Below are 24,031 nucleotides of genomic sequence, written 5' to 3' on the forward strand. Positions count from 1 at the left end.
TCGGGGCTGGGTTCTATGGTAAGGCAAGGCTGCAAAATTCAGCCTTATTCTGTTGTGGTCGCTCCCCACTCTGTATTGGCCTGCCTCATCAACATGTACTCGGGAGATGTGCATTGCCAGTCTGCGTGACACAAGGGCATTGTCGATACATGACTGACTGTTGCGCGCACACCACGGGACCATACCCTAGCAGTCGGGTCGAAGATCGGTCACTTCCCATGCCAATTCTTCTGCCAGTTGTACTAGAAGGGATCTGTACTAGAAGGAATATGTACTGGAAGGGATATTGATGGAGATGCCAGCGCCGCTGCCTGGGTGAAGAGAGAAACACACACAAGCGACGTTTGTGGAGCCACCCCACCGCATACTCTACGCCGGAGAGTAAGCCCACTGCCTTCTTCGAGTACACTGTACCAATTAGCCCAAGCTGCCACACTATACTACAGCTACAGTGAACTAGATAGTTCACTATACTACAGCTACATTGCTAGCCATGGTAGAGTGTACTAGAAGTGTTGAGTGGCGTGACCACGCCTCGCCGCCTGATCCTTTCCGCGTCGCCCATAGCGAAGGCGCTGCAGTCGAGTAGTACTGAAACTACTATTTGCTATTTGCTTGAACTACTATTTGCTTCGGCTCCTCCATCGCGCTTTCTTGATGCAGATTTCTTCGTACCTGCCCATCATTCATGTCTAGCACATGATGCCAGAGCCCTTGAAGTATAACACGCCAATCTACTGTATTTGAGCTCCGTAAAAGCCCCTGTGAGAGATCGAAAATAATTCAGAAAGGGCGCGTCTTATACCTATTTCTTCTGTCTTAACTCTTTCTTCGTCGGTTAGGCGTCTAGATAGATATGTGGGGTTTAACGTCCCAAAACCACCATATGACTATGAGAGACGCCGTAGTGGAGGGCTCCGGAAATTTCGACCACCTGGGGTTCTTTAACGTGCACCCAAATCTGAGCACACGGGCCTACAACATTTCCGCCTCCATCGGAAATGCAGCCGCCGCAGCCGGGCGTCTACAATGTACAGAATAACTGAGCCGATTTATTAAAAGTTAGCTGCACTCAGAAGGCTGTGAGATTGAAAAAACAAATACCGTTTCAAACGCACTCAAAACCAGGTGGCCGATAGTAAAAAGGGGAAAGGAAGGGAGCCTGAACCCCCTGCACCTGAAAATGTTTTCGTAATTTAACTTTTCGGGGTATACTAAAATATTTACACACATTCACAGTTACCACCCATTGCCAAAGTTAGTCGTACTGCTGCACCCCCTCCCATAAAAAAAAAAGAAATCTGTGTGCTAGCCTTGCGTCGAAGGTTTACAGTTGGCGAAGCTGAATTTAGCATGTCTCTGTACAAATGCGCACTGTGAATTTTACCTTTTCGACAGTATGACGTCCTAAAGCTAGTTCAAGTCTAACGTAGTCGGACGAGAAATGCACCACCAAAAATAGTAGCTGTGCTAAGGGACATTGTATAGATATTATTAATGGGGTGGTGAAATGTGTCTTAAAAACGTGCTGCACTGGTGGCGATATATATATATATATATATATATATATATATATATATATATATATATATATATATATATATATATATATATATATATATATATATATATATATATATATATATATATATAATGAGTGTGCGTGTGTGTGCATATAAAATGAAGGTAAATTTCTCAGAACAAGATGCACCACTGCCTGCCTACACTTTTGACACTTAATAATAGAACTACGCATATAATACAAAACATCGTCATAAGTTTTCTCGCTTGCATTGGTGTTACGCCAATATAATATTTCGAAAGCAGCACAATTTAAGCTGTTGACACAAAATGAGGACTGGTTACAATAAATTTACGCACATTAATAAACGGGCTACATATACAATATGCACTTTTTAATATGTTTGTGTGTTGTTTTTAACATGTTCAATATACAATAAGCGTTTCATAAACCAATAGTTGTTATCTTCCACGAAATTGGCATGATAAAACTGAGTCGTCACCGATATAAATGTTGTAACAGCGTTACTTATACACGGGTTTCTCGTGAAACAATCGAGCGCATGTAGGCTCATATGAGGAACATTGTTCTCTGCACATTGTAGGGACTGCCGACGAAACGAGCGTATGATTTATTCGCAGTTTTGATACTTCTCTTCTCTTTGTAGTTCGCCAGTAGCCACTTATGATGCAACGCAGCTCAAAGCGCTGCTTGAGTGAGGAGCTAGGCGGATCTATGCACATTCCGATTGACATTTCTTTTTTTTTTTTTTTTTTTGTGGGCCGGCAGGCTTTTGAGACAGTGAATGTATCGACGCAATTTCGGCGTGCCTGTATATTCACTCGTGGACCATGGTGCATAGCAGGTGAGTCCACTAATAAAGGCTCGGAAATGCATTAAATTCACTAATAACGAGCAATTAGACGCTTTCGCAGGCTACGGCGCGCGCTCTCCCAATGCAGACGCTCCTGAGATCTTCAGTACCATGGGACAACAGCGCCGTCGCTACTGTCACTCACCAGAGAATCAGCCGAGATGCGGCGCGGCTTCCTCGTTCACTCCATTGCGCCCTTACAGTCCACTGTAGCCGTGGCTCGGGCTTTTTTTTTTTTTTTTTTTTTTCACGAGCAAGACAAAAAGCAATCCATTATGGCGGCTTCCAGTTCCATGTGCGGCTGTCGTGCATACCAGAGTTGGGTCAATGTTGAAGGTAGTGGGCGCATGTAACCTCGGTCTGGCTGGTTGCCTGCTGCTGCGTTATTTTTGCATAGCAAAAACAACCCAAGACAGATTGTGCGGGTCGGTGAGGAGTACCGTTACAACAATGATGCGCAACACTGCCAACTTTTGTCGACTGCCATCCTTGCTCTGCCGGAGTGTCCCAGCTGTTTCACTGCGGACTCAGGTGTCGTCAGAGCTGGCTCACAAGTTCGTTCATCCTGGTAATGGCCTAAAAGTGTTATCAGTTACCAAAGGCGGTAATGCGACATTGCTTTCAGACCTAATCGGCTGCACACTTTTTAGTTGGTAGCACCAAAACAGCTCCCGCTAATGTTGGCGCGCCAGAGACGTTTAGGAAGTAGTGATATGATTGCCAATGTTCGTAAATTAAATTACAACGCGCATATATTCACTTGTACGCGTGTCGCCTCTATTCTGGTGCTTGATTTCTCTCTTTCTCTCTCTCTATGCTGCTGCCCTAACTGCGACACATTTCACATAGGCACTGCGCCGTGCTCCCGACCGGATTGCAGAAATTAGGTGCCTTTTCTTATCTTCTAACCACTACCACCACATTTCACAAGCGAAGGTCGCCCATTGATTCTGTTCCGCCTTTCCGGCCTTGCGCTTGCCTCATTCGCACCACATTCAACGTGAACCTTCCAGCCTAGAACAAAGGCATTTTGCTGTCGTTTCATCGTCAGCTGGTAGTCTGACTCAAGTATCGTAGTGTCCGAGCCGCTTAAGTGTCTAAACATATTTTGGAGTCCATTGTAAATAAATGTAACGAGTGGAAATATATTCGTCTTAGAAACACATCATTCAGACAAGAATAAGTAAAAGTGTTTTATTTTATTGTTCCAAGCTTGTTTATCTCAAAACAAGTGTCATTACTAGTGATTACCAGTTACCTCTGTCTTATGCCTGCAGATTTCCAAACGTAAGACCGTGAGATTCTCTGCTGTGCATTTATTTTCACGGTATCTGTTGTTCTGCAACCCCTACTTATTCCTTTGCATATATCAGGCCCAACTCAAATTCCTGATGTCTTCTACACTGTTGGTTATTCCTGTTACAATTCACACCAGTTTTGTTTTTTCATATCATGCTGTTTTCAATAACATCTCAAGCTATGTTGAATCCGCACTGTCTTGGGCCAGTGGGAAATGCAATTTTAATTGCGAAGCTTTTTTAGCTAATGAAAAGCATCTTGACCTGCAGCGATAAAAATGATAAGCTAGGTTGCCTTGCTTATGTTTTTCTACACTGTAGTTGGGCTCAGGTAATTTACAATTGAGGCACCTGCCCGTCTGGCCTACGTACAGTTTTCTGCATAACTGTGCATAATATACACCGTTCACTGTGTTGTATTTCTATTTTCTTGTCACTCCTTTCTATTGAACGTCACGTGCGAAGTTCAGACGCTTTTCTGGGAAAGCATCAGAACTCCTCGTCTGGGGAAACTAGGGGTCAGACACCGTGAAACGGCACCCTACCACCGCCGATATTGCCTCGGCAGGGCGACCTTTGACGGTAGTGTTGACGGAAGAAAAGCAGTACATCGCTCTGTGTTGTGTGTTTGTGGGAGTGGTGCACGGTCATGTTGACGGGAACCAATGAACTGTGTGCCTGCATGAAAAGAGATGCTCATAAGATCTTGTAGAGAGCAGAGGGCTGTCCTAATGCTGAGGTGCTCCGTGTTCTTTCTTTCTTTCTTACATCTATGAATGTAAGTTTGTTCAGTTCTAAAAAAAATTGGAGTTTTGTATTTCTTCAATCGTTCACATGGTGTCGAAAATAGAGGGACAGAAACATCGAAGCTGACAGAGGAATTGAATTTCTCAACCACTTGGACTCAGTGACTTGGTCACCCACCGATGCATCAATAATTCTACACTTGAAAAAGCTCCTGGCAAAGAGGCATGTATCGCGTGGCCACAACTCTCGCATCATCAATAAGGCTGAGCCTGCACTTCACGACGAGACACAAAGCCATCTGTCCACATTGATTCCATGACTAGAAACCAGCAACGAGTAGCTGCGCAAGATTAAGACAAGCTGGAGTCGCTGATCCCTGAGGAGTAGTTTGAAGCCAAGTACAACAAGGCCGTCAGGTGTGACAACGCGGTCATAGCCATGAATGGTTGTCTTCAAGCGTGGCTCAGCACCCTCAATATAAACAACAAAGCACCTCAAGCTGCGCCACCGAGTCACAATCATCAACAATAACCTGCACGTTATGCATGGTGGTGTCCAGGACTCAATGACACAAATTTGAGATAGTTTTTGGATTCCGTGATCATGTGAAGTTGTAAAGCAAAACATTCAAACTTGCAATGGCTGCATAAGGAAGAGATTACTAACAGCCAAGGCACCGACTGCACCGCTTCCTGCGCACAGAACTGCGCTAGACAGTTGTTTTGACGCTATGGGCATTAATTTTGTCGGCCCTTCATTCACAAAGGGGAAACGCAATGAAGAAAAGGCATACATAGTATTGCTCACCTGCATGGTTACTCGTGCTATTCTCCGATCTCTCCGCAAATAAATTCCTGCTTGCCTTTCGGCGTTTTACGTTGCGTCGTGGTTTGCCGTCAGTCATCTACGCTGATAACGCTCTAACATTTAAGAAGACATCTGAAGACCTTGGTTACTTATTCAATAAAATGAAGAAGGGAGACTTCACCAGCTACTGTGCAGATCACCAGATACAATGGAAGGGCATTGTGGAGCGAGCAGCTTGGTGGGGGCGCTTTTAGGAGCGTGCAGTTAAGAGTGTCAAAGTGTGCCTATGGCGCATATTGGGAAATGCACATTTGAGCTTTGAAGAGTTGATGACCATGCTTAACGAGCTAGAAGCTGTTATTAGTTCATGCCTTCTGACGTTCCTGCACGTATCGGCAGATGAAGGAACGTCCTTGACACCAACTCACTTTCTAACTGGCAAAAGATTGCTCGCGCTTTTTACGGTCAACCGAGTGCTCCGTCAAGTACTTCAGCCAAGGAAATAATAAGATGGAAGCATTGCCAAAGAACAGTTGACCATTTCTAGCGTTGGTGGAGGTATGAATATTTACTTCAACTAAGACCGGCGCACCTTTCTGCAGGCAAAGAAAACATCGTACTCAACAAAGGAGACCTGATCTTGATTAGTGATGAGAAGCTTCCTCGGCTTGTTTGAAAAAAGGCCGTTATTTACGACGTGCTGTTCATTCAGGATGGGCTAGTGCGAGCCTGCACTGTAGGTCTGCCAGACGGTAAACTATTTACCCGGCCTGTAAAATTGTATCCAGTCGAACTCAGCAACTAAAGAAAAAAAAATGAGCTTGCTCATTTTTTTGGGGGGGTGTGGGGTGTGATGTAGTTTTATTTTCTTCTCATTTATACTTGTTAAACATCACGTGCACAGTCCAGACACTTTGCTAGGAAAGAATCAGAACTCCTTGTCTGCTTGCACTCGGGGTCTGAAAACGTGAGACTGCACCCAACCGCCGATATTGCCTCGGCGGGGCGAGCTTTGACGGCAGCGTTGACAGAAGAAAAGCAGTGAATCACTCTGTGTGTGGTGTGCTTGTGAGAGTGGTGTGCAGTTACGTTGACAGGAGAGGACTGGCTGCGTGCCTGTGTGAAAAGACATGCTGAGAAAATCTTGTAGAGAGCGGAGGTGTGTCCTAACCCTGAGATGTTTTGTGTTCTTTCTTTCTTACCTCTAAAAATATATGTTTTTTCTAGGCTTGTGCGAATATTCAAATGCTTTGAATATTAGAACGGATAGTAGTGCATTTCAAAATTTCGAAGTATTCACAATGAACGAATAGTTGTACATCAATCCGCATGCAACAGCCTGTAAAGGTAGTTTCACTGCAGTGTTGGAGCGCTAAACCATGAAAGCACTCATTCAAAGAAAATTTGCTCTGCCGCAAAGTCCCCCTTCAAATTTAAAGGGGCCCTGCAACACTTTTTCAGCATAGTCAGAAAACACTCCCGATCGTTAGTAGAGGCTACCGAGAACACGCTAAACAAATATAGCGCAGCACGCGTCCTGAAATTCACAATAAATTCTCAAAGCCAGCTGAAAATCGCTCTATTCTCTTGGCAGATCGCTCAAAAGTCGCTCATCACAGCCTTGCATCAGCCGTTGGCTGATTTGGACTTAACGCACTCGGTCATCACTGGGGTCGCCGCAACTTGTCTACACACGTGCGTGCGATCACACTGAAAAGCCGCTATTCGAAGAAAAAAACAAAACAAAAAGTTTTCAAGGTCATGAGGTGCATGTTACATATTTTCTTTCGCTGTGCCATCCCTTCCTGCTTGGCTTCCAGCGCTTTTGTCAGGATGAGAGAAGAGAGAATGCAATTGTAGCATGCCACAAATCTTTGCAGCTCTGTTTGCACTGGATAGACTCTAAAAACTTTTGTGGCAGTGAATTCCTGAGGAAATAAGCTTCTTTTATTAATCCATTTCATGGCTACTTGAAGAAGTGTTTCAGGGCCCCTTTAAATGAACATATTGCTCTCAAATCAATTCATAATTTTCTTAAGCTTAAAAGCTCGTTATGACTTCTTATATGCTTCAAGTATAGTAAATTTTAAAATGTTACACATTTTTTACAGTTAACACTCGCATCATACCGAAAGTTAAATCCTGCTACTACTCCAATTCGTTTAACTTCCTTTGAACAACAACAACAAAAAAAGGCCATTTGCATAGAGGCCTTATTTCAATAAAAAAAATATTGTGCATGCTAGTTATATCATAGTAAGTATGCCAATTTTTCTATGTATGTTATATATACTATTCAAATTCTATTCGAATTTATTCGAGCAAAATTACTATTTGCTTCGAATTCGCATCGAACCTAAAATTCACTATTCGCACAAGCCTAGTTTTTTCACTTGTAAAGAAATTGGAGTTCTTTCTTCAGTCGTTCAGACACTGTGCACTGGATGAACTTAATCTTGTGCTTTACAGCACATGCTGCAACTGTTTTGCAGTTCAGATCAGTGACCCTGCATATCTTAGACAACTGATGCAGAAAAGTTGCCGAAAATGCAACATTAGATTGCACAGTTTTTTTTTTCTTCATTATGAAAAAGAGAGTGCAAGTACAGAACAACCGTGCTTTTCTGCAGATACCCTGGAAGTTGACAGCTGAGACATATGCTAATTTCTGAATAAGCCCTCAACTATCGACGTTAACGAAAAATTGGAAAACCCTTTGAAGGGCTTGTCTTTTAAGGCTCTGAGTCTTGGTGTGAGGACATGATTTTTTAAGGTTATTAGTGAAACATATTATAACTATGCTTAGTTTTGAATGCGCTGTGTCATACTGAAGTAAAGCTTAGCATGCGGTTCATATATCCAACCAGTATGTTCATCGGTAAATAATAGTTCAGGGTCTAGAAATGTGATAGTGTTGTCTGCTACCATTTCATGCGTGAATACTAATGGATGCAGGACCTCCTAAAAAATTGTCGAAATCTCTGCTCCGTCGGTGTTCCGGGCGTGTGTCAAATAATACCAAATAATCGTCTGCAATTCTATGAAGTTCAAGTGCATCAGTGCTCCTTAAACACATAGAAATTCATTTGTCTGGTGTCACTAGAACTATATCGCTAAGTATGGGCGCTCGGCAGGAACCCATATGCACAGCCTGCTTCTGAACATGATGGCTCTACGCCCAACTTACATAAGTCACGTTAATGTAAAAAGTGAGTAGCTCTAAAGAATTGCTAACAGATAGCATAGTAGTCTTCTGAGAACTAATGGCACCAACCTGGTGATTGCTATCTTCAACAAACTTAAAAATAGATCTTGCAGCAAGAAATAGTAGAAATCTTTCATGCCTACCGAGATAGCAGTGAATTTGGATTTATTGGGTCTGATTAGGCACTCAACAACTGATTCTGGATTTCTAACCATGAAGGGATCTTCGATCGCAATCTTGTCCTCATGCAATGACCAAAAGCTTTAACAGACAAGCTCTTCAAGGTGCACTGACACAAAAGTTTTGCTTTGTTTTTTTTTTTTCATATTGTGTTAAGCACTTATCATTGGCTGTGAAGTTTATTTGCTTGAGCACATGAAGGTTATTTCCAAAAGGCTCTATACGCATGTCGAAGCATGGCACGAGGAAAACGAGACACAGTAAAGAACACACAGATCAGGCACTAACCGGAAACTAAAGTTTAATGGAGAGACAACCGGCATCTTATAGTCCTCAAAGTCGGCACTGATACGATGTCACGTGAATATCCGTACAACCTGCTGAAGGAAAAAAAAAAAAAAAATCAGACAGATTGTGACATGGTGAAAGGTAAAAACAGCACAAATGAGAATAGATGAAGTATGAGGAAATGACAAACAGGACAAGCACTGACTAAACAACTGACTGTGTATTGCTTCAATGCAACATAAAGAAAGGTGCGGGGGAGGGGGAGGTTAACAAAGAATAACTGCCTCTCATGTGCCTAGGTGTACTCTTAAAATTGTATTTTTTCGATTAACAGGTTTTACGCTTTGTATAATGACAAATAGCTCGAAAGTTCACGTGACTTGTTACACCTCCCCCCCCCCCCCCCCCTGCACCTTTTCCTTCATTTCCTAATTAATCCGCAAAGCAAAAAAAGTTGCAGCATTTACTGTTCAAGGGGTACTGCTGAAATTATGGTCTGTGTTTTTTTGCTCCAATGTGTCACTGGAGAGGGTCTGTTACTTGCAACACGGTACATCATTTGCTGCAGTGCACGACAAATTAATTACCGGCTCCTCATTACCTACTATCTCAGTTCCAGTTTGAAAGACCTCCAAAAACAAAAAGCCATTGGGTGTAACTATCACCATCTACCGAGTGCAACGCTTGACCACGTCAGCGCACAGAACTGTGATGCCCTTCCGCACAGTCTGCATCAAGAAGCCCTTTCAAACGGAAAACGAGACAGCAGGGTAGCCAAACAAAACTTTCGGCCTTGTACTCCTGAGTAGTCTGCTGCAACAAATGTGGCAAACGAAAAAGGTCGGCTGTCATCATAACCTGTTTTATTGACGTGGTGATGTAAGGGAAGTAGGTGGTCACTTTTGAGGGTGTCAATATGGCGCACACGCATACTTATAAACATTCCTGTAAAATACTAACCAAGCTATATATGCTGTTGATATTTTGCAGATGATATACACATGTTCACTAGAATTGATCCCACAGGCTATCTCGGCTGCGAAATTTTGTCGCAGTACGCCGCTAAGTGCAAGATTTTGTCCAGTTCTCAGTGAACGTTGTGTAGCGTGTACTGTTGTCCTGTGGAAAATTGTACTTAGGCCAGATGGCCAGATGCTTCAATTCTAGATTTGAAAACAAGTACAATGTAGAAAAAATATAAGTAACACAACCTTAGGTCATCACTGTTATCATTGTGGGTGTGTTCTATTTTATGTTGAGTGTCGTCTCTAAAACCGGGAACAGATCATGCATGATATTATGCAACCAGTCTTAACTCGTTCATTACCATGACTATTCAAATCTATCACCCTTGATGGATACTTTGGATCATCAATTTTGGCATGTTGAAATTGTTTCTGGTGCACTCAGCACTTTCTTGTAGTTAGCTCAGTCAATTAAATTTTAGAATCAATTAGCTTGTTTTAGCAATATAGTGATTTTTGACAGACAATTGCACAAATCAGTGTGTGTGTGTTGAGAAAATGCTCATGGCTGGCGAACTTGACAGAAGTGCGTGCCCCTCGCGCTTATGCTACAGTAACATCAAAGTTCTGTCATCGAAGGAACCTTTGCTAGTCAAGTGTCAAATTAAGGTGTCAGCTTCACAGTCTGACAGTGTTGAGAATAATTGCCATAAATTTAAGCCAGCTATTCCATTGAGAGCTGTTGCTAGAAGTCGGGGGAAAATTTATTCTACAAAAATGTATTTCCAAAGCTCCGCCGCATGTATAAGGTGTGCAGGTGGCCTTCTCGGCCAGTTTCCAGCAGCTTTCATTTTGCTTGTATCATTATATCAGACACAGGGCTGCATCCAGTGTCACTAGTCGCCATGGCGTCATGCACGCATGGGTGCGCACCTGCGCTGCAAACAGAAAAAAAAAAATGCTCCACTCAAAACCGTCCTGCAGCACGCCTGAAATGAATGAGCACGAGCTTAGAGTCGTAGGATGGCGACACCTCAGCTTCAAATTTTATGGCGACGATGTTTTGCGTTAGTCTGAAACATCCGCAGCCATTCATGGGTTTGTTTTGCTTACAGCCTCAAATTGTCTCCTCTGCTGTAAGTGCGTAGCTATTGACCGTTGTGGACAATCCTATAGGTACTCTGGTTATGGTGCGAGGTCCCCACGTTGCTGGGGCGCGGTGTGCTGGCTTAGGCTGTAGAGCTCCTCGCGACAAGAAGGCGACCGGAGGACATCTCAGCCCTGACTACGGAGCAAGGCGAAAGGTTTTAGGACTTCACGCGATATTGTCGTTTTCTTTAATACGATGTGCAAAAATGCAAAAAATCATGTTTGGATACATACATTGGAACGCCAGTCTACACGAAGTGAAATGGCTCTTTTAACTAGACAAAATAGCAAAGTTCATAGCATGTCTGATTTATAGAGGGATTATTCTTATCATGGGCATTCATCTATAGTGGAACACCTGCAGGTTGTTATCACCAAGAAAAAAAAATTTACTGAGAAAAATGTACGGGTTCACTTGTGTCTCATGAAAAACCAAGCAATACTTCAATGCATGGCACAAGCAACGAAGCAGCACCTTGATTCTGATTTTCTTTGTCTATGTGAATAGAAACATTTCGTACTAAATTTATTTATTTTATACTGTTCCTGAAATCTTGTAGGCCCGTGTGCTCAGATTTGAGTGCACGTTAAAGTACCCCAGGTGGTTGAAATTTCCGGAGCCCTCCACTACGGTGTCTCTCACATTCATATGGTGGTTTTGGGTCATTGAACCCCACATGTCAATCAATCATTTATACTGTTCCTGTGTCATTTATCTTCAAAATATACTGAATTTTCTTTGTTTTGAATATTTTTGTATATATAGTGTTTTTATTGCACTGTTTACTAGCTGAAAACGAAAAATTTCTCACTTTTCACATTTTTATTCATTCCAAAATATTTGTGTTGCCCGAAAACATATATTTTTGAAAAGAGCATTTTATTGTGCAAAATTTGGTATGCTCCAATGCATGCTGGAGAACTTTTCAAACTGGCAAAAACTATCTTCCCCGAGACATATGAAAAAAAGCCATTTTCACACGGTAATGAAAGAGTTAACTGATAAGCTTGGGGATCAATGCGTTAACACCCCTTCGATAGCTCTTCTTTTTAAAGAAAAGAGGTTTCTGCTCAAGCTGTGATTTTGTTTCTTGTGATGGGTCAGTGCTATGCGTTGCGTGTTCCTGCATAATTAAATCATTTGGAAGTCAGCTCTTTTAGTCTGTGTGTTCATCCGTAATTTTTTGCGCTGTTATTTTACGAACATATATGTGATCATGATGTGCACCGTAGTGAAGGGGTCCGGAAATTTTGACCCCTTGGTGTTGTGTAACATGCACCTAAATCTGATGCGCATCAGCTTCTAGCATCTTGGCTCTGTCAAAGTGCAGCCGCTGTGGCTGGGATTTGATCTCATGACCTTTGGGTTAGCATTCGAGCAGCATAACCATTAAACAACCTTGCTTGGTACCATTGCACTCTAGCGTGTTTTCTGTTCCAATAAAACTGACATCTCTGTTTTAATGTGAGCGCCCACATTGGTCCATGAGCTAGTGTAGTTGAGGTGCCGTGAAACCCCCGATATGTGCACAGCTGCTCAATTTACATAAAAACATTGATTCACCTCGTACTGCTTGGCTTAAAGAGGCCTTGCAACACCTTTTCAGCATAGTCAGAAAATGCTGCCAATCGGTTGTCAAGGCTCCTGAGAACATGATAGCTAAACATTGTAGTGCAGCGCAGAACCGTGACTGTAATGTTGGTTTTCAAAGGGGGCAATAAATCACTCCCTCGACAAATTATGCGATAAAGCCACTTGACTGCGCTTAGTGGCCATTGGCTGATATCCTGAGCTGCATAATTAGTCACTGTGGCTCCTGCAGGATGCCACCATATGCCAGCGCGCACGCTCGTGATAAAACTTGAGGTATGCCACGGGTTTGAAGAAAAAAAAAGATCGAGGGGGGCTGATTAAGGGACGCCTATTCTCTTCCCCGTGTCGTCCCACTTACTGTGTAGCCTCCAGTGTGCTCACTGGTATAAATGGAGAGAGGAAGCAGTTGAAGCGTGCAAGAAATTTCTGTAAATCTGCTTGTACTTGGTAGATTCCATAAGGTTTTGCAGTTGTTGACACATGAGGCCATAAGCTTCTTTGATAAAAGCATTCAACAATTGCTTGGAGAAATGTTCTAGGGCTCCTTTAGAGCCTAAAATACCGTATGAGCTTCTAATCCTCTGCTTTCAATGAAAGTGTTTCGCACAACCTAATGGATTTTTTTTTCAAGAAGCAGAGTTGTTGCAGGTAACATTGCCTGCAGTTCGATCCCATTGGCAGGTGCTGGTAAATTCGCCATTGTGGTCTAGGGACTGAAGTACTCGGCTGCTGACTCGCAGGTCCTGGGATCGAGTCCCGGCTGTGGCGCCTGCATTTTCGATGGAGGTGAAAAATGCTCAAGGCCTGTGTGCTTAGATTTAGGTGCACGTTAAAGAACCTCTGGTGGTCGAAATTTTCAGAGCCCTCTAGTGCGGCACGTCTCATAATCATATGGTGGTTTTGGGATGTTAAACCCCTACATTTATTATTATTAGGTGCTGGTAAGGCAGCATCGGAAGTGCTAATTTGTGAAAAGACTGAGTTCAAACGACTGATCATTATTTATCAAATTTTGGTAGTGCCTCAAGGTTACGAAAAGTGCCATGAGGGTAGCAAACTTGGCATGCAAATTAGTCGTATGGGCTTTCGAAATATCTTCTGAGAAGCCCTGAGTGGGCAAGCATGGTGGACCATGAGCCATTTCATGTGCATTCATGTACTGATGTGTTTTGGCCTTGGTAGCCCTGACCCCGATTTCAGCGTTGTTCCCCTGCACTCAGTTGCCTAAGATATTTATCTTGGGCACTCTCCTGAGGTTTGCCAATATTATGGGATTCATCTGGCATTAGTAATGCAACCATGTTGAGGATGAACTGGTGGTAAATATTTAGGCGCAAGTAACATAAGTGTTTAGAAAGCACTCTGAGTTGCTCGCGTTAGGGTTTCCTGCTTTAATGGCCTGTGGGGTGTTTTCTGAACTGCACAGGTTCCAGTCAGCTCAGCAGCCTACAATTATGCGCTGGCAGGAATCGCATAAACCGCTATGCAGTCGGAGCAGGTGCCCTGTTCTCGGCTTACTTGCTCTGGAAACAGCGTGCAATGTGGCTGCCCATTGCCTCTGCCTCGACAATTCCACCACCATCCTCCCGGTTCAACTTCATCGCTGATGCTGTGGAGAAGACAGCACCTGCAGTTGTCTACATTGAAATCCTGGGCAGGCAAGAGTTTTGCCCAATTTGAGGATACAGAAAATATAGAAGGGGCACGGGAGGGATGATAAGGCAGTGGCATCGATGTCGGTAAATTTTCAGCACCTGTTTCCTTTGGTACTCTCGTGATGTATGTCTCCTCGAGTGACGAAAGAGGAAGCAGGCTCATTATGGGATGGTGATGAGGACCACTGCCATATAAAATTGTTCAGTCTTGTATTCAGCAAAAAGCTGAACATTGCTTGAAGGATTGAAGACAAATTAATGATAAGTGCCACCGGTCCCAGACGTAGTCTATGTATGTGGTTACATCATTGTAGACATTGCACAAAGCAATTAGCCATTTTGGTTGTAAGGCATCGTTGTTTAGTTATTTGAAATTATGGATAAGCCTCAAAGCAAAAAGAATCACTCTAGCTGTTACATGGCCATTGGAAACAGCAATATCCCAGCATTGTAAAAAATATGACATTGGAAAAAATGTTAGCTAACATTGCAGTTTCATAGGCTAGGATTTCCCATATGGCATATATTCGGTCAGTTCTCAATTACGTCCCAAAACTCCAAAAAACATAGTGATACTGATCTTGAAGTATAGAATTATTGTTTCTCGTTTATGTTACAAGACGGGGTGACCGCATTAGATGCCTTATGAAAAAAAGAAATAAACATACATATAATACCAGTCATTTCTGTATAACGTGCACAAAGCATTATTAATCATGGTAGGCGAGAAAGTGATGTAGGCACTTTGTAGCAATGTCACAAACAGTCACAAGGTCATTAAAATATGGGTCCAACAGTTTCACGTGCGCGTCGCAGGTTGCAAGTGAAAAAGTCAACCAGCCGCATGTGGCAATGCGTGTTTGAGACTACTCTCAGCTTTCTATCATATCAAGAAAACACAAAAAAAGTTGCTGAAGCCAAATACTGGCATGGGGACTTCCACATTGCTCCTTGTTAATGTGTTAGTTTCGGTGATATACCTTGGCCTACTATTTCTCAGGCACCTGTGAACTTTTCGTTTTAGCTCCTTGGTCTTTATGTTATGTTGAAAGGGTCACTTTATATGGTGCACGGATGCCCTTACTTGTGCTATAGAAATTTGATACTACAGTCGAACTCCGCTATAACGAAACTGACGGGGCACGGAAAAAAATTCCTTGAAGCAAAAATTTCATTGTTGTGAAGTCGAAAAAATATAGCTGATCTGAGCTAGCAAAACAAGGGAACGTTTATTCTCAAAATTTAAAAAGTGTCCACTGCTTCCTATTCTTTCCCAGCAGCATCACGACGTGATTCTCACACATTCATAGCAAGGCCATGGTGAAAAGCATGCTGAAACAAGGCCTATAACCACTTTCGTGAACAAACCAAACAGCTGCATTAACACATAAACACCAGAAGCTGTCCGCCGTCAAAGTGTATCCGACAATGCCGAGATGGAGGCAGGGTATCGTGCAGCGGTAACTTTTGCCTTTATTCTATGCCATTCTTATCATTCATCACTCGCGGCTAGCTAATTTTGTTGATAATGTGGGCGAACAGCTGCTCTGATTAGTTACACAATGGCCAAGCACAAACGAATTGATACGCATTGGCATCGAAAAAGGCATCGTTTCGCACAGCTGCGTGAAATTATGAACTGAGCGACTGAGCTTCAGCTTCGGATCATCTGCGGCTGAAAAGAAAGCTAGTGGCAAAGGCGGGACAGTCTCATTGCCATCGCTATTGAGCAATGGCCGCGCCCATGCTTGCTGAACAGCGGCGGTTTCTGGTGGTGCCAACACGTGTTTTAGACTTCATCGACGTACATTAAGGTTCTGATAATGCTCCAAAATGTTAAAGATAGGGTTTCCTGTACAGCAATAAATATCTGAGCCTGGAATCGCATCGTGAAGTTTCGTTGAAGCAGGACAGCAAAAGAAAAAGTGTTCGTTGTGGCGACAATATTGTCATGCACCAAGAGCCGTAAAGACAAGACAGGAACAGCGGGGAAGAGAGACACGAGCGTGTATATTTAAACGAAGCGCTAGCACACACTTCTTCGTTCTCTTTGCCCTTTTCGACTCGCTAGGGCTTGCCGGCTCACAACTCTAGGTGGCATTATTCCTCCTCCCATTAGAGCATTGACTCGATGCTCATACACAAGGGGACAGCAGGGCCAATAAGGGAATAAAAAGAAAGGGAGAAACGATAGTTATAGTGCACAGGGCACATGCAGGTGCAAAAAAAATGTCTGTGGTTGGTCATAAGAAAAAAAAAACAATTACACAGTTCAAAGTTCGTTCGAGACCTTACGGACAACATAAAAAAAGAAAATGTTTGCTGCCCGGGCACAATAAGACGAGTATTACCGCGTAAAATAAGGTTTTAGGCGGACGTCATGCACAATCTTTGTTCGTGGTGAGTGGCGCTGGGTCGTTGCCGAGCCTCCGTCTGGAATAACTTCATAGTTGACCTCGTTCAACCGCCGTAATACTTTGTAGGTTCCGAAGTACTTGCTCAGGAGTTTCTCGCCGTCTAACAGGAGTCCAAACCCACACTTGGTCTCCAGGTTGATAGGTGACTGGTCGATGGTGGATATTATACCTTCGGGAGTCTTTACATTGCTGCAATCTTATGTGCACGCGAGCTAGTTGACGTGCTTCCTCTGCATGCTGAATGTAATCCTCGACATCAGGAGTTAGCAGCTTGTGCTGGTCGATGTCACAAGGAATCATGGCGTCTAGCATGGTTTGCACGTCTCGACTGTAAACGAGGCGGAAAGGTGCGAACCTTGTCATTTCCTGAGTTGCGGTGTTGTACGGAAAGGTTACGCACGGCAGGATCTCATCCCACGTTTTATGCTGCACATTCACGTACGTAGAAATCTAGTCCGCCAGCGTTTTGTTTAGCCTTTTTGTGAAGCCGTTACTCGGGGGGTGGTATGCGGTTGTCTTACGGTGATTCGTGTAACTGAGCTTGAAGATGTCGCCCAACAGTTTTGCCGTAAATGCTCGTTCAGTGATGATGAATGACGAGGCGCCGTGACGAAGCACTGTGTGGTCCATGAAAAACTGGGTGACTTCAGATGCTGTAGCGCGTGGCAGTGCCTTCGGTTCAGCGTAACGCATCAAGTAATCAGTTGCGACGATGATCCACTTGTTTTCAGAGTGAGACAAAAGAAACGGTCCAAGGAGGTCCATCCCAACTTGGCCAAACGGCGTACGCGGTGGGTCGATGGGTTGTAGGAGGCCTGCAGGTTTTACAGGTGGTGACTTGCGACGCTGACATTCGCGGTATCGTTTCACCCAGCGTTTGACACAAGCTGCGAGTTTTGGCGAAAAACATAGCTGTTGTACCCGGTCGAGCGTCCGTGAGTATTCCAGATGGTCGGATGTCGGCTCATCGTGGCAGGCTAATAGGATGTCATCACGAAGGTCTTGAGGAACGACTAGAACATAAGATCTGCTGCCGACATTGGTGTTTTTGTTGTATAATATGCCATGTTGTAAGCAAAATGATGGCAATGTACGGGAAAGCGGATGAGGAACAGACGCGGTGCTGCCTTCTAAATGATCGATGATGGGCCCTAAGTCGGGGTCTGCTCGTTGCTTACTGAGGAGGTCCGCCCCACGGAGAGTCTTCAGGAAGGCACTGTCATCTTCTACAGCTGTATGGTCAGATTCCAGAGGTGCTCGTGATAGCGTGTCGGCGTCTTCATGCTTTTTACCCGACTTTTATACGATGGTGACATCGAACTCCTGAAGTCGCAGACTCCATCGTGCTAATCGCCCAGAGGGGTCTCAGAGGCTAGCCAACCAACATAAAGCGTGATGATCAGTCACAACTTTAAATGAGCGCCCATAGGGTTAAGGCCTGAACTTTGTAATTGCCCAGATTACCGCGAGACATTCCTTCTCTGACGTTGAATAGTTGGTTTCGGCGCGTGATAGAGTGCGGCTCGCATAGGCAATCGCACGTTCGGTTCCATCTTGTGTTTGCACCAAGATAGCTCCGAGATCAATGTTGCTTGCGTCAGTGCGCACCTCTGTGTCAGCGTCCTCATCGAAATGACCAAGTACAGAAGGGGAAGACAATCGATGTTGCAGTTCCGCAAAGGCAGTCGCTTGTTCGTCAGTCCACAGAAATGGGGTGTCGTCACGCATAAGTCTGATGAGTGGCTCCGCAATCTTCGAGAAGTTTTCAATAAAGCGGCGATAGTATGTGCAGAGCCCCAAAAATCGTCGAAGACTTTTCTTGTCTGTCGGAGCTGGAAGATCGGGCTGAACACCTGCAGCACTCACAACGTGACCCAGGAACTTCAGTTCTTTGTAGCCGAAATGGCACTTCTCAGGCTTGAGGGTAAGGTTAGCGGATCGTGTACCTTCAAGAACACTCCGAAGGCGACGAAGCTACTCGTCAAACATTCTTGAAAAGACAACGAGATCATCTAGATAGACGAGGCAACTTTTCCACTTTTCCACTTGAGGTCAGCGAGAACGGTATCCATCATTCGTTGGAATGTGGCTCGAGGGGAACAGAGACCGAATGGAAGCACTCGGAATTCATACAGACCGTCAGGAGTTACAAAAGCAGTTTTTTCCTGGTCACGTTCATCGACTTCAATTTGCCAGTAATCACTTTTGAGGTCGATTGAGGAAAAGTACTTTGCTCACCTCAGCCTGTCAAGAAAATCATCCACTCGAGGCAACGGGTACACGTCTTTCTTTGTGACGTTATACAGCTTCCTTTAATCGACACAAAAGCAAAGTGTACCATCCTTCTTCTTTACAAGGACCACTGGTGATGACCAAGGGCTGCTTGATGGCTGTATTACACCGTCTTGAAGCGTTTCCTTCACTTGCTTTTGAATCACGCGTCCTTCAGTTGGTGAAATGCGGTAAGGGTGTTGCCGTATGCGCGTCGCCGTAGGGGTTAATGCGGTGTTTGATAATCAATGTCTGATGGATTCTCAATGAACGTGCAAAACAGGCATGGAATTCTATCAACAGGTCGTTAAGCTTTCGTTTGTTTTCGTCAAAAAGCGTTGGATTTATGTCGACACACCGGAGAGGTACTTCGGCATTATCGGTTGCCTCGGAAGCAAAACACTCAGTCACATTGGTTACTGGGTAGTGTTGCGACCGGGGTTTGCAGGCACCGAAGGTGCGGGATGAAGTTGTCGAGGCAGGAGGAAGAAAGACTTGAAGAGGGTTTATTTACATTATATAAAAGATGAGCTCTCGTACATGACGAGCTCTTTCTTACATGGCGAGCTTTCGAATCTGGCATTCCTCTACATGGCGCTCCTTCGAATGAGCGGGTGGCTCATTATAAAGGGTATGTGCTCCCCATATCCTTAGATCAGGGAACACGTTCAGATGGTCCAATCACGTATCACACACAACTGGCGAGGGAGACGAGCATGCACGGCCCACGTGAACGCCCAATATTGAGCCATGATCACTGCAATCCAAGGTGGCGCCAGCGGGGCTCCTCCTCGTCGTGTGTGTGCCGCTGGTCGAGGGGTCCCAAGCTCATGACAGCATACATCAAAGGGTCTGCCGAACTGCTCGCTTAATTAGTGAGGTGATTTGCGGCGGCCACCGCGGTCTCTTCCAAGGAAGATGCTGTATTTGTTGTCCCCTCTCAAACGGCTTATGGCGTCGTGGCAACATGATCTCTCACCCTCCGGCTAGGGGAGATAATGCCTGGCGGTCATAGGCAGCCGGCCGGTTGGCTACTTGTTTGAAGATCCAAAGAGCGCCGCTCCTTTGTCAGCTCTGGCGCCATTCACAACAGCTCGTCCGCCGGTGGGAGATTCGACTTTAGGGTGACCAGCTGCACAGGTTGCCCGAAGTGTCGTAGTGTGGTGCCGCCTTCCAGGCCACTGTCGATGACGCCCAGCCAAGGACTCTTTCCCGCTCGTTCCTTGTGGCTCTCTTCTGGGAAAAGCATTTATACACACCACCACAGGCACGGGAAAGCGCCCTGCCCGCCCTGAGATGCATCGAGTCCTACAAATTCTCCAAAACAACCTTTCTTAAGTAGTATCACAACACAAAGCAGCAATCGGAAGGTTTGTCTGAACTTTCGCCAAAACTGCCAATCCCAATTCGAGAATAATCTTCCTATTAACTGCTTTGAAATAAACAAACTGTCAAAAGATGTGCTCCTCGTGGCATACCTGTGTGCTAGCGTGAGTAATCAGCTGTAACCTACCAGGCCTCATACTCGTAAAATAAAGCCTTTGGCTTCACGCTATCTTTTAGTTCCCAAGATTTTGTGCCGCCAAAGCTAGTCGTCAGTTCCCCCAGAGCTGACGAAGAAACAACTGTCTTGCTGCACCTGCGGGGATGAACTACTAATTCTGCCTTGCGGTTACCATCTTTATAAAAGCTACACATCAACTTTCGAACTAACTTTTCATACGGATATCCACACCGGACACATGCGAACAAAACATTACATTAACAAAAGAAACTTTCGCATGAAACCCGAAAAACTCGCATGGAATATCTTTGCGTCTCTGCGCTCAGTCTACTTAGTTCATGACGTCGCCCTGCTCAATTAAACGTATCTACCATGACGCAGGCTCTTATGCATGTCGTTCAGGCAATCGCACAACATTTACCTTAGCAAAACTTACAACGCCCAAGAAATGGACAAAACCGAAAATGGGTTACCTAGACACTGTCTAGTAGCCGACATACTTGCAGGACACTTTCTAAAACCCAAAACAAACTTAAACTGTCAAATTCAAACTTCAAAACAAAACAAATCCACTAGTGACCTTCGTCAAAAGCCTACGGCTGTCTACTCCCTTTTCAGACGAACGCGTGGTGTCACGTCCTGTGGGTCTTTCTGGGCGAACGGGAAATGGAACAACGGCAAAACGCATTCGCTTCGCCTCTGACCCCCGCAAAGCTCATCGCTGGCAACCAGAGTTCTTACCCTCGCTCAGTTACTATTAGCGAGCCACGGACCTTGCACTACCACGGCCCATCAAACATGCGGTCGATAGAGCGACGAAAGGCTGACGGGGCTCTTCCTTCCGTTTGCCTTTTTAGCCAACGTGCTTTTACTTTTTTCGTTTTGTCCGGTGGCTCGGACGCATACAAAGCAACTCCGGCGCCGATGAGAAATGCCTAATTCTGTAAACTGCCTTCTTAACATTTACCAAGTTTCTTCAAGCCGGCTGTGCTCTTTATCGTATCCTTTGCTTTACGACGCCGCTTCCGTCTACGCTTACTCTAGGGGTCATTTCTGAGCCTCTCGCTCGCATCTTCTGTACACTCTGCTCTTCCAAAGATGGTGTTCTTACCTAGCGGGCCGAATTCTCTCTGGACCCTGCACGCAAGATTGACCGTCGGGACAGCCTCCCTGTGCCTGTGCCAGATGTTCTAAAACTATCTTAACTGTTTCGCTAGATTTGCCCTGGCACAGCACCACGTTGTACTTATTGTGGCCTTCGTCGGCTTCCTCTCTTAGCGTAGCAACATTCGCAGTTGTCAAACTCAGTTCATTTTGGACCTGCCGTTACCCTCATAGGTGCTAGACTCTTCTCTACGGCTTCGATCTCAACTGCAACGTAGCCATTATTGAACTAGTGGTACACTAACAGGAGGATATTTCCCTGTGTCTACGCATTACACGCAACGGAAACGCCATAATCTTTTTTCCGTCAGCTGCCGTCACCCCATTCTAAAGGAGCTCATCTGTTAATTAAGCCCAACAACTCGCTCTAATGCGTATCACTATCCTTCCGATAGATATATATACAACGCATATAGGCTACCGAAACGATAGAGTGCTAACGAAAACAATGTTCAAATGAGTTATGTACAAAATCACTAAAGTAGGCAAACAAAACACTTCTTTTAACAGTCCTGAGTAAATAATTTTGACAAGCTAACAGCTATTCTCAACAACTTTAAGTCGAACTCGTGGTGGTCGCGCCCGGAATGATCTTCTCGACAAGCAGTGTGTGCAACACATGTATAAGTGAATCGCCTTGCTACCTAACCCCGCCACGTTCCTCGAAGCAGACTTGCCGTCGTCCCTTCCTGCTACTTCGCAAACCCCACCGACCTTTGTGTTCCGCACCCCGTCCAATGCGCCGTGACAGCAACGGAAGCGTCCCTTTTCCTCTGACCACTTACGCACACAATGCGCTTCTCTTTCCTTGGTCCTCGGCCGCTCGGACGTTTGCGATACGACAACTTTCTCGCAATTTCGCTCCGCCATTTGAATACATTCCTCAAACGCATCACGATTTTCATCTGCCTGTTTTTAGGACGCTTTCTCTGTTTTGCACGCTTCTTGGTGCCGTCTACGGAGTTTTACGCCCACCATCGATGCTCATCAGCACCCACATGCTTGTTAGCTCTTTTGGGTGCACTATCCTGATGATTGCCGATCAGTTCATCGTTAGACCGCGACCGTGTAGATTGCACTTTTCTTTTCCTTACTTTCCGGCCGCTCAGACGCATGCGATTCAAGCCAGTCAGAGAAGACAACGGCCTTTTCTCGCGAATCCGCCATGCCGTTTGAAGGTCCTCATCGGCTGACCTCCGGTTTCATGTCGTTCTCCATCGCTGAGTCGTATGCCACCGCTGCCAACCAGTTGTTTCGACTGGGGTTTGCAGGCACCGGAGGTACGGAATGAAGTTGTCGAGGCAGGGGGAAGATAGACTTGAAGAGGGTTTATTTACATTATATAAAAGGTGAGCTCTCGTACATGACGAGCTCTTTCTTACATGGCGAGCTTTCGAATCTGGCGTTCCTTTACGTGGCGCTCCTTCAAATGAGCCGAGTTGCTCATTATAAAGGGTATGTGCTCCCCAGATCCCTATATCAGGGAACACGTTCAGATGGTACTGTCCAATCGCATATCACACACAACTGGCGAGGGAGACGGGCATGCACGGCTGTCAAGCAAGGTTCTTTTAGATGTTTAGTAAGAAGAGCTCTCTAAGGTTTAAACCTACGAGAGACTTAATGAAGGGACAAAGCCGTTTGTACCAAAACTCAAACAAGAAGTTTAATTCAAAATTAAAAACACGAAAATCCCCCATAAAACGAAACAACTAATAAACAGTTAACTGGACACGGCGAAATCCATCTATCAACACTCAACAAAGAAGTTCAAAGTGTTCAATTGAATCTAACGCCCGAATGGGGCTGAGCAGTGGAGTAGGGCAAGATATCTGTTCGGTCTCACCCACACACTGAATTCCGGCGTCGATGAGCAAACCAGAACGCGATGATTCCGGCTTCAGGACGCGGGCAGGACGGGGATGAAGGAACGCTGGCTGCTCATGACACGTCGAGAAACCAGACCGGAACGTGGTGGCTCTGGCTTTAGAAGTGTGGACCCGTCGGTGACGAGAGAACGCAGGCAGGTGGCGACGCGTCAGAGAACCATGGTCAACCTGGCCAAGCACCTGGGCGCAAAGCTGGGGCCCGTAGCCTGACGACTGTTGCTCGCCTGTTGGAACCAAAGTCCGCAGGCCCTGGGTAGAAGTTCAGGACCAGATGGCCACAGTCCTCTCGAGCAGGAACATGACGGCAGGAGGCCCCGGCCGGTTGAAGTCCTGCAGGCTCGGGTCCGACGCACGACGGCCCATCTTCAGCGCCCGGTCCGGTGACGACCTTCCGCTTGCCCTGTCTTCTTCGAACTCTCCTTGATCTGCTCTGCTCAGGCTTCTCCTTCCGCTCTGGCCCACTTGTCTTGTCCCGATTGAAGATTCTGTACTTTTGTGGTAC

General features: G+C 45.1%; 1 protein-coding gene across 3 annotated transcripts in view; it reads left to right on the top strand.

The window, feature by feature from the left end:
• Positions 1-2,656: 2,656 nt before the first annotated feature.
• Positions 2,657-24,031, top strand: part of HtrA2 (HTRA2-related serine protease) — a 123,494-nt gene continuing 102,119 nt past the window's right edge. Inside the window, exons 1-2 of one of the 3 annotated variants that reach the window (XM_075880861.1) lie at positions 2,657-2,964; positions 14,056-14,287. In XM_075880861.1, coding sequence (XP_075736976.1) covers positions 2,724-2,964; positions 14,056-14,287 — 473 coding nt within the window. In that variant the 5' untranslated portion in view covers positions 2,657-2,723. The remainder of the gene's footprint in view (positions 2,965-14,055; positions 14,288-24,031) is intronic. The other 2 variants (XM_037413036.2, XM_037413035.2) reach the window with 2 other exon arrangements.

The sequence above is a fragment of the Rhipicephalus microplus genome, chromosome X (genome assembly GCF_043290135.1).
Source record: "Rhipicephalus microplus isolate Deutch F79 chromosome X, USDA_Rmic, whole genome shotgun sequence".
Lineage (NCBI taxonomy): Eukaryota > Metazoa > Arthropoda > Arachnida > Ixodida > Ixodidae > Rhipicephalus > Rhipicephalus microplus.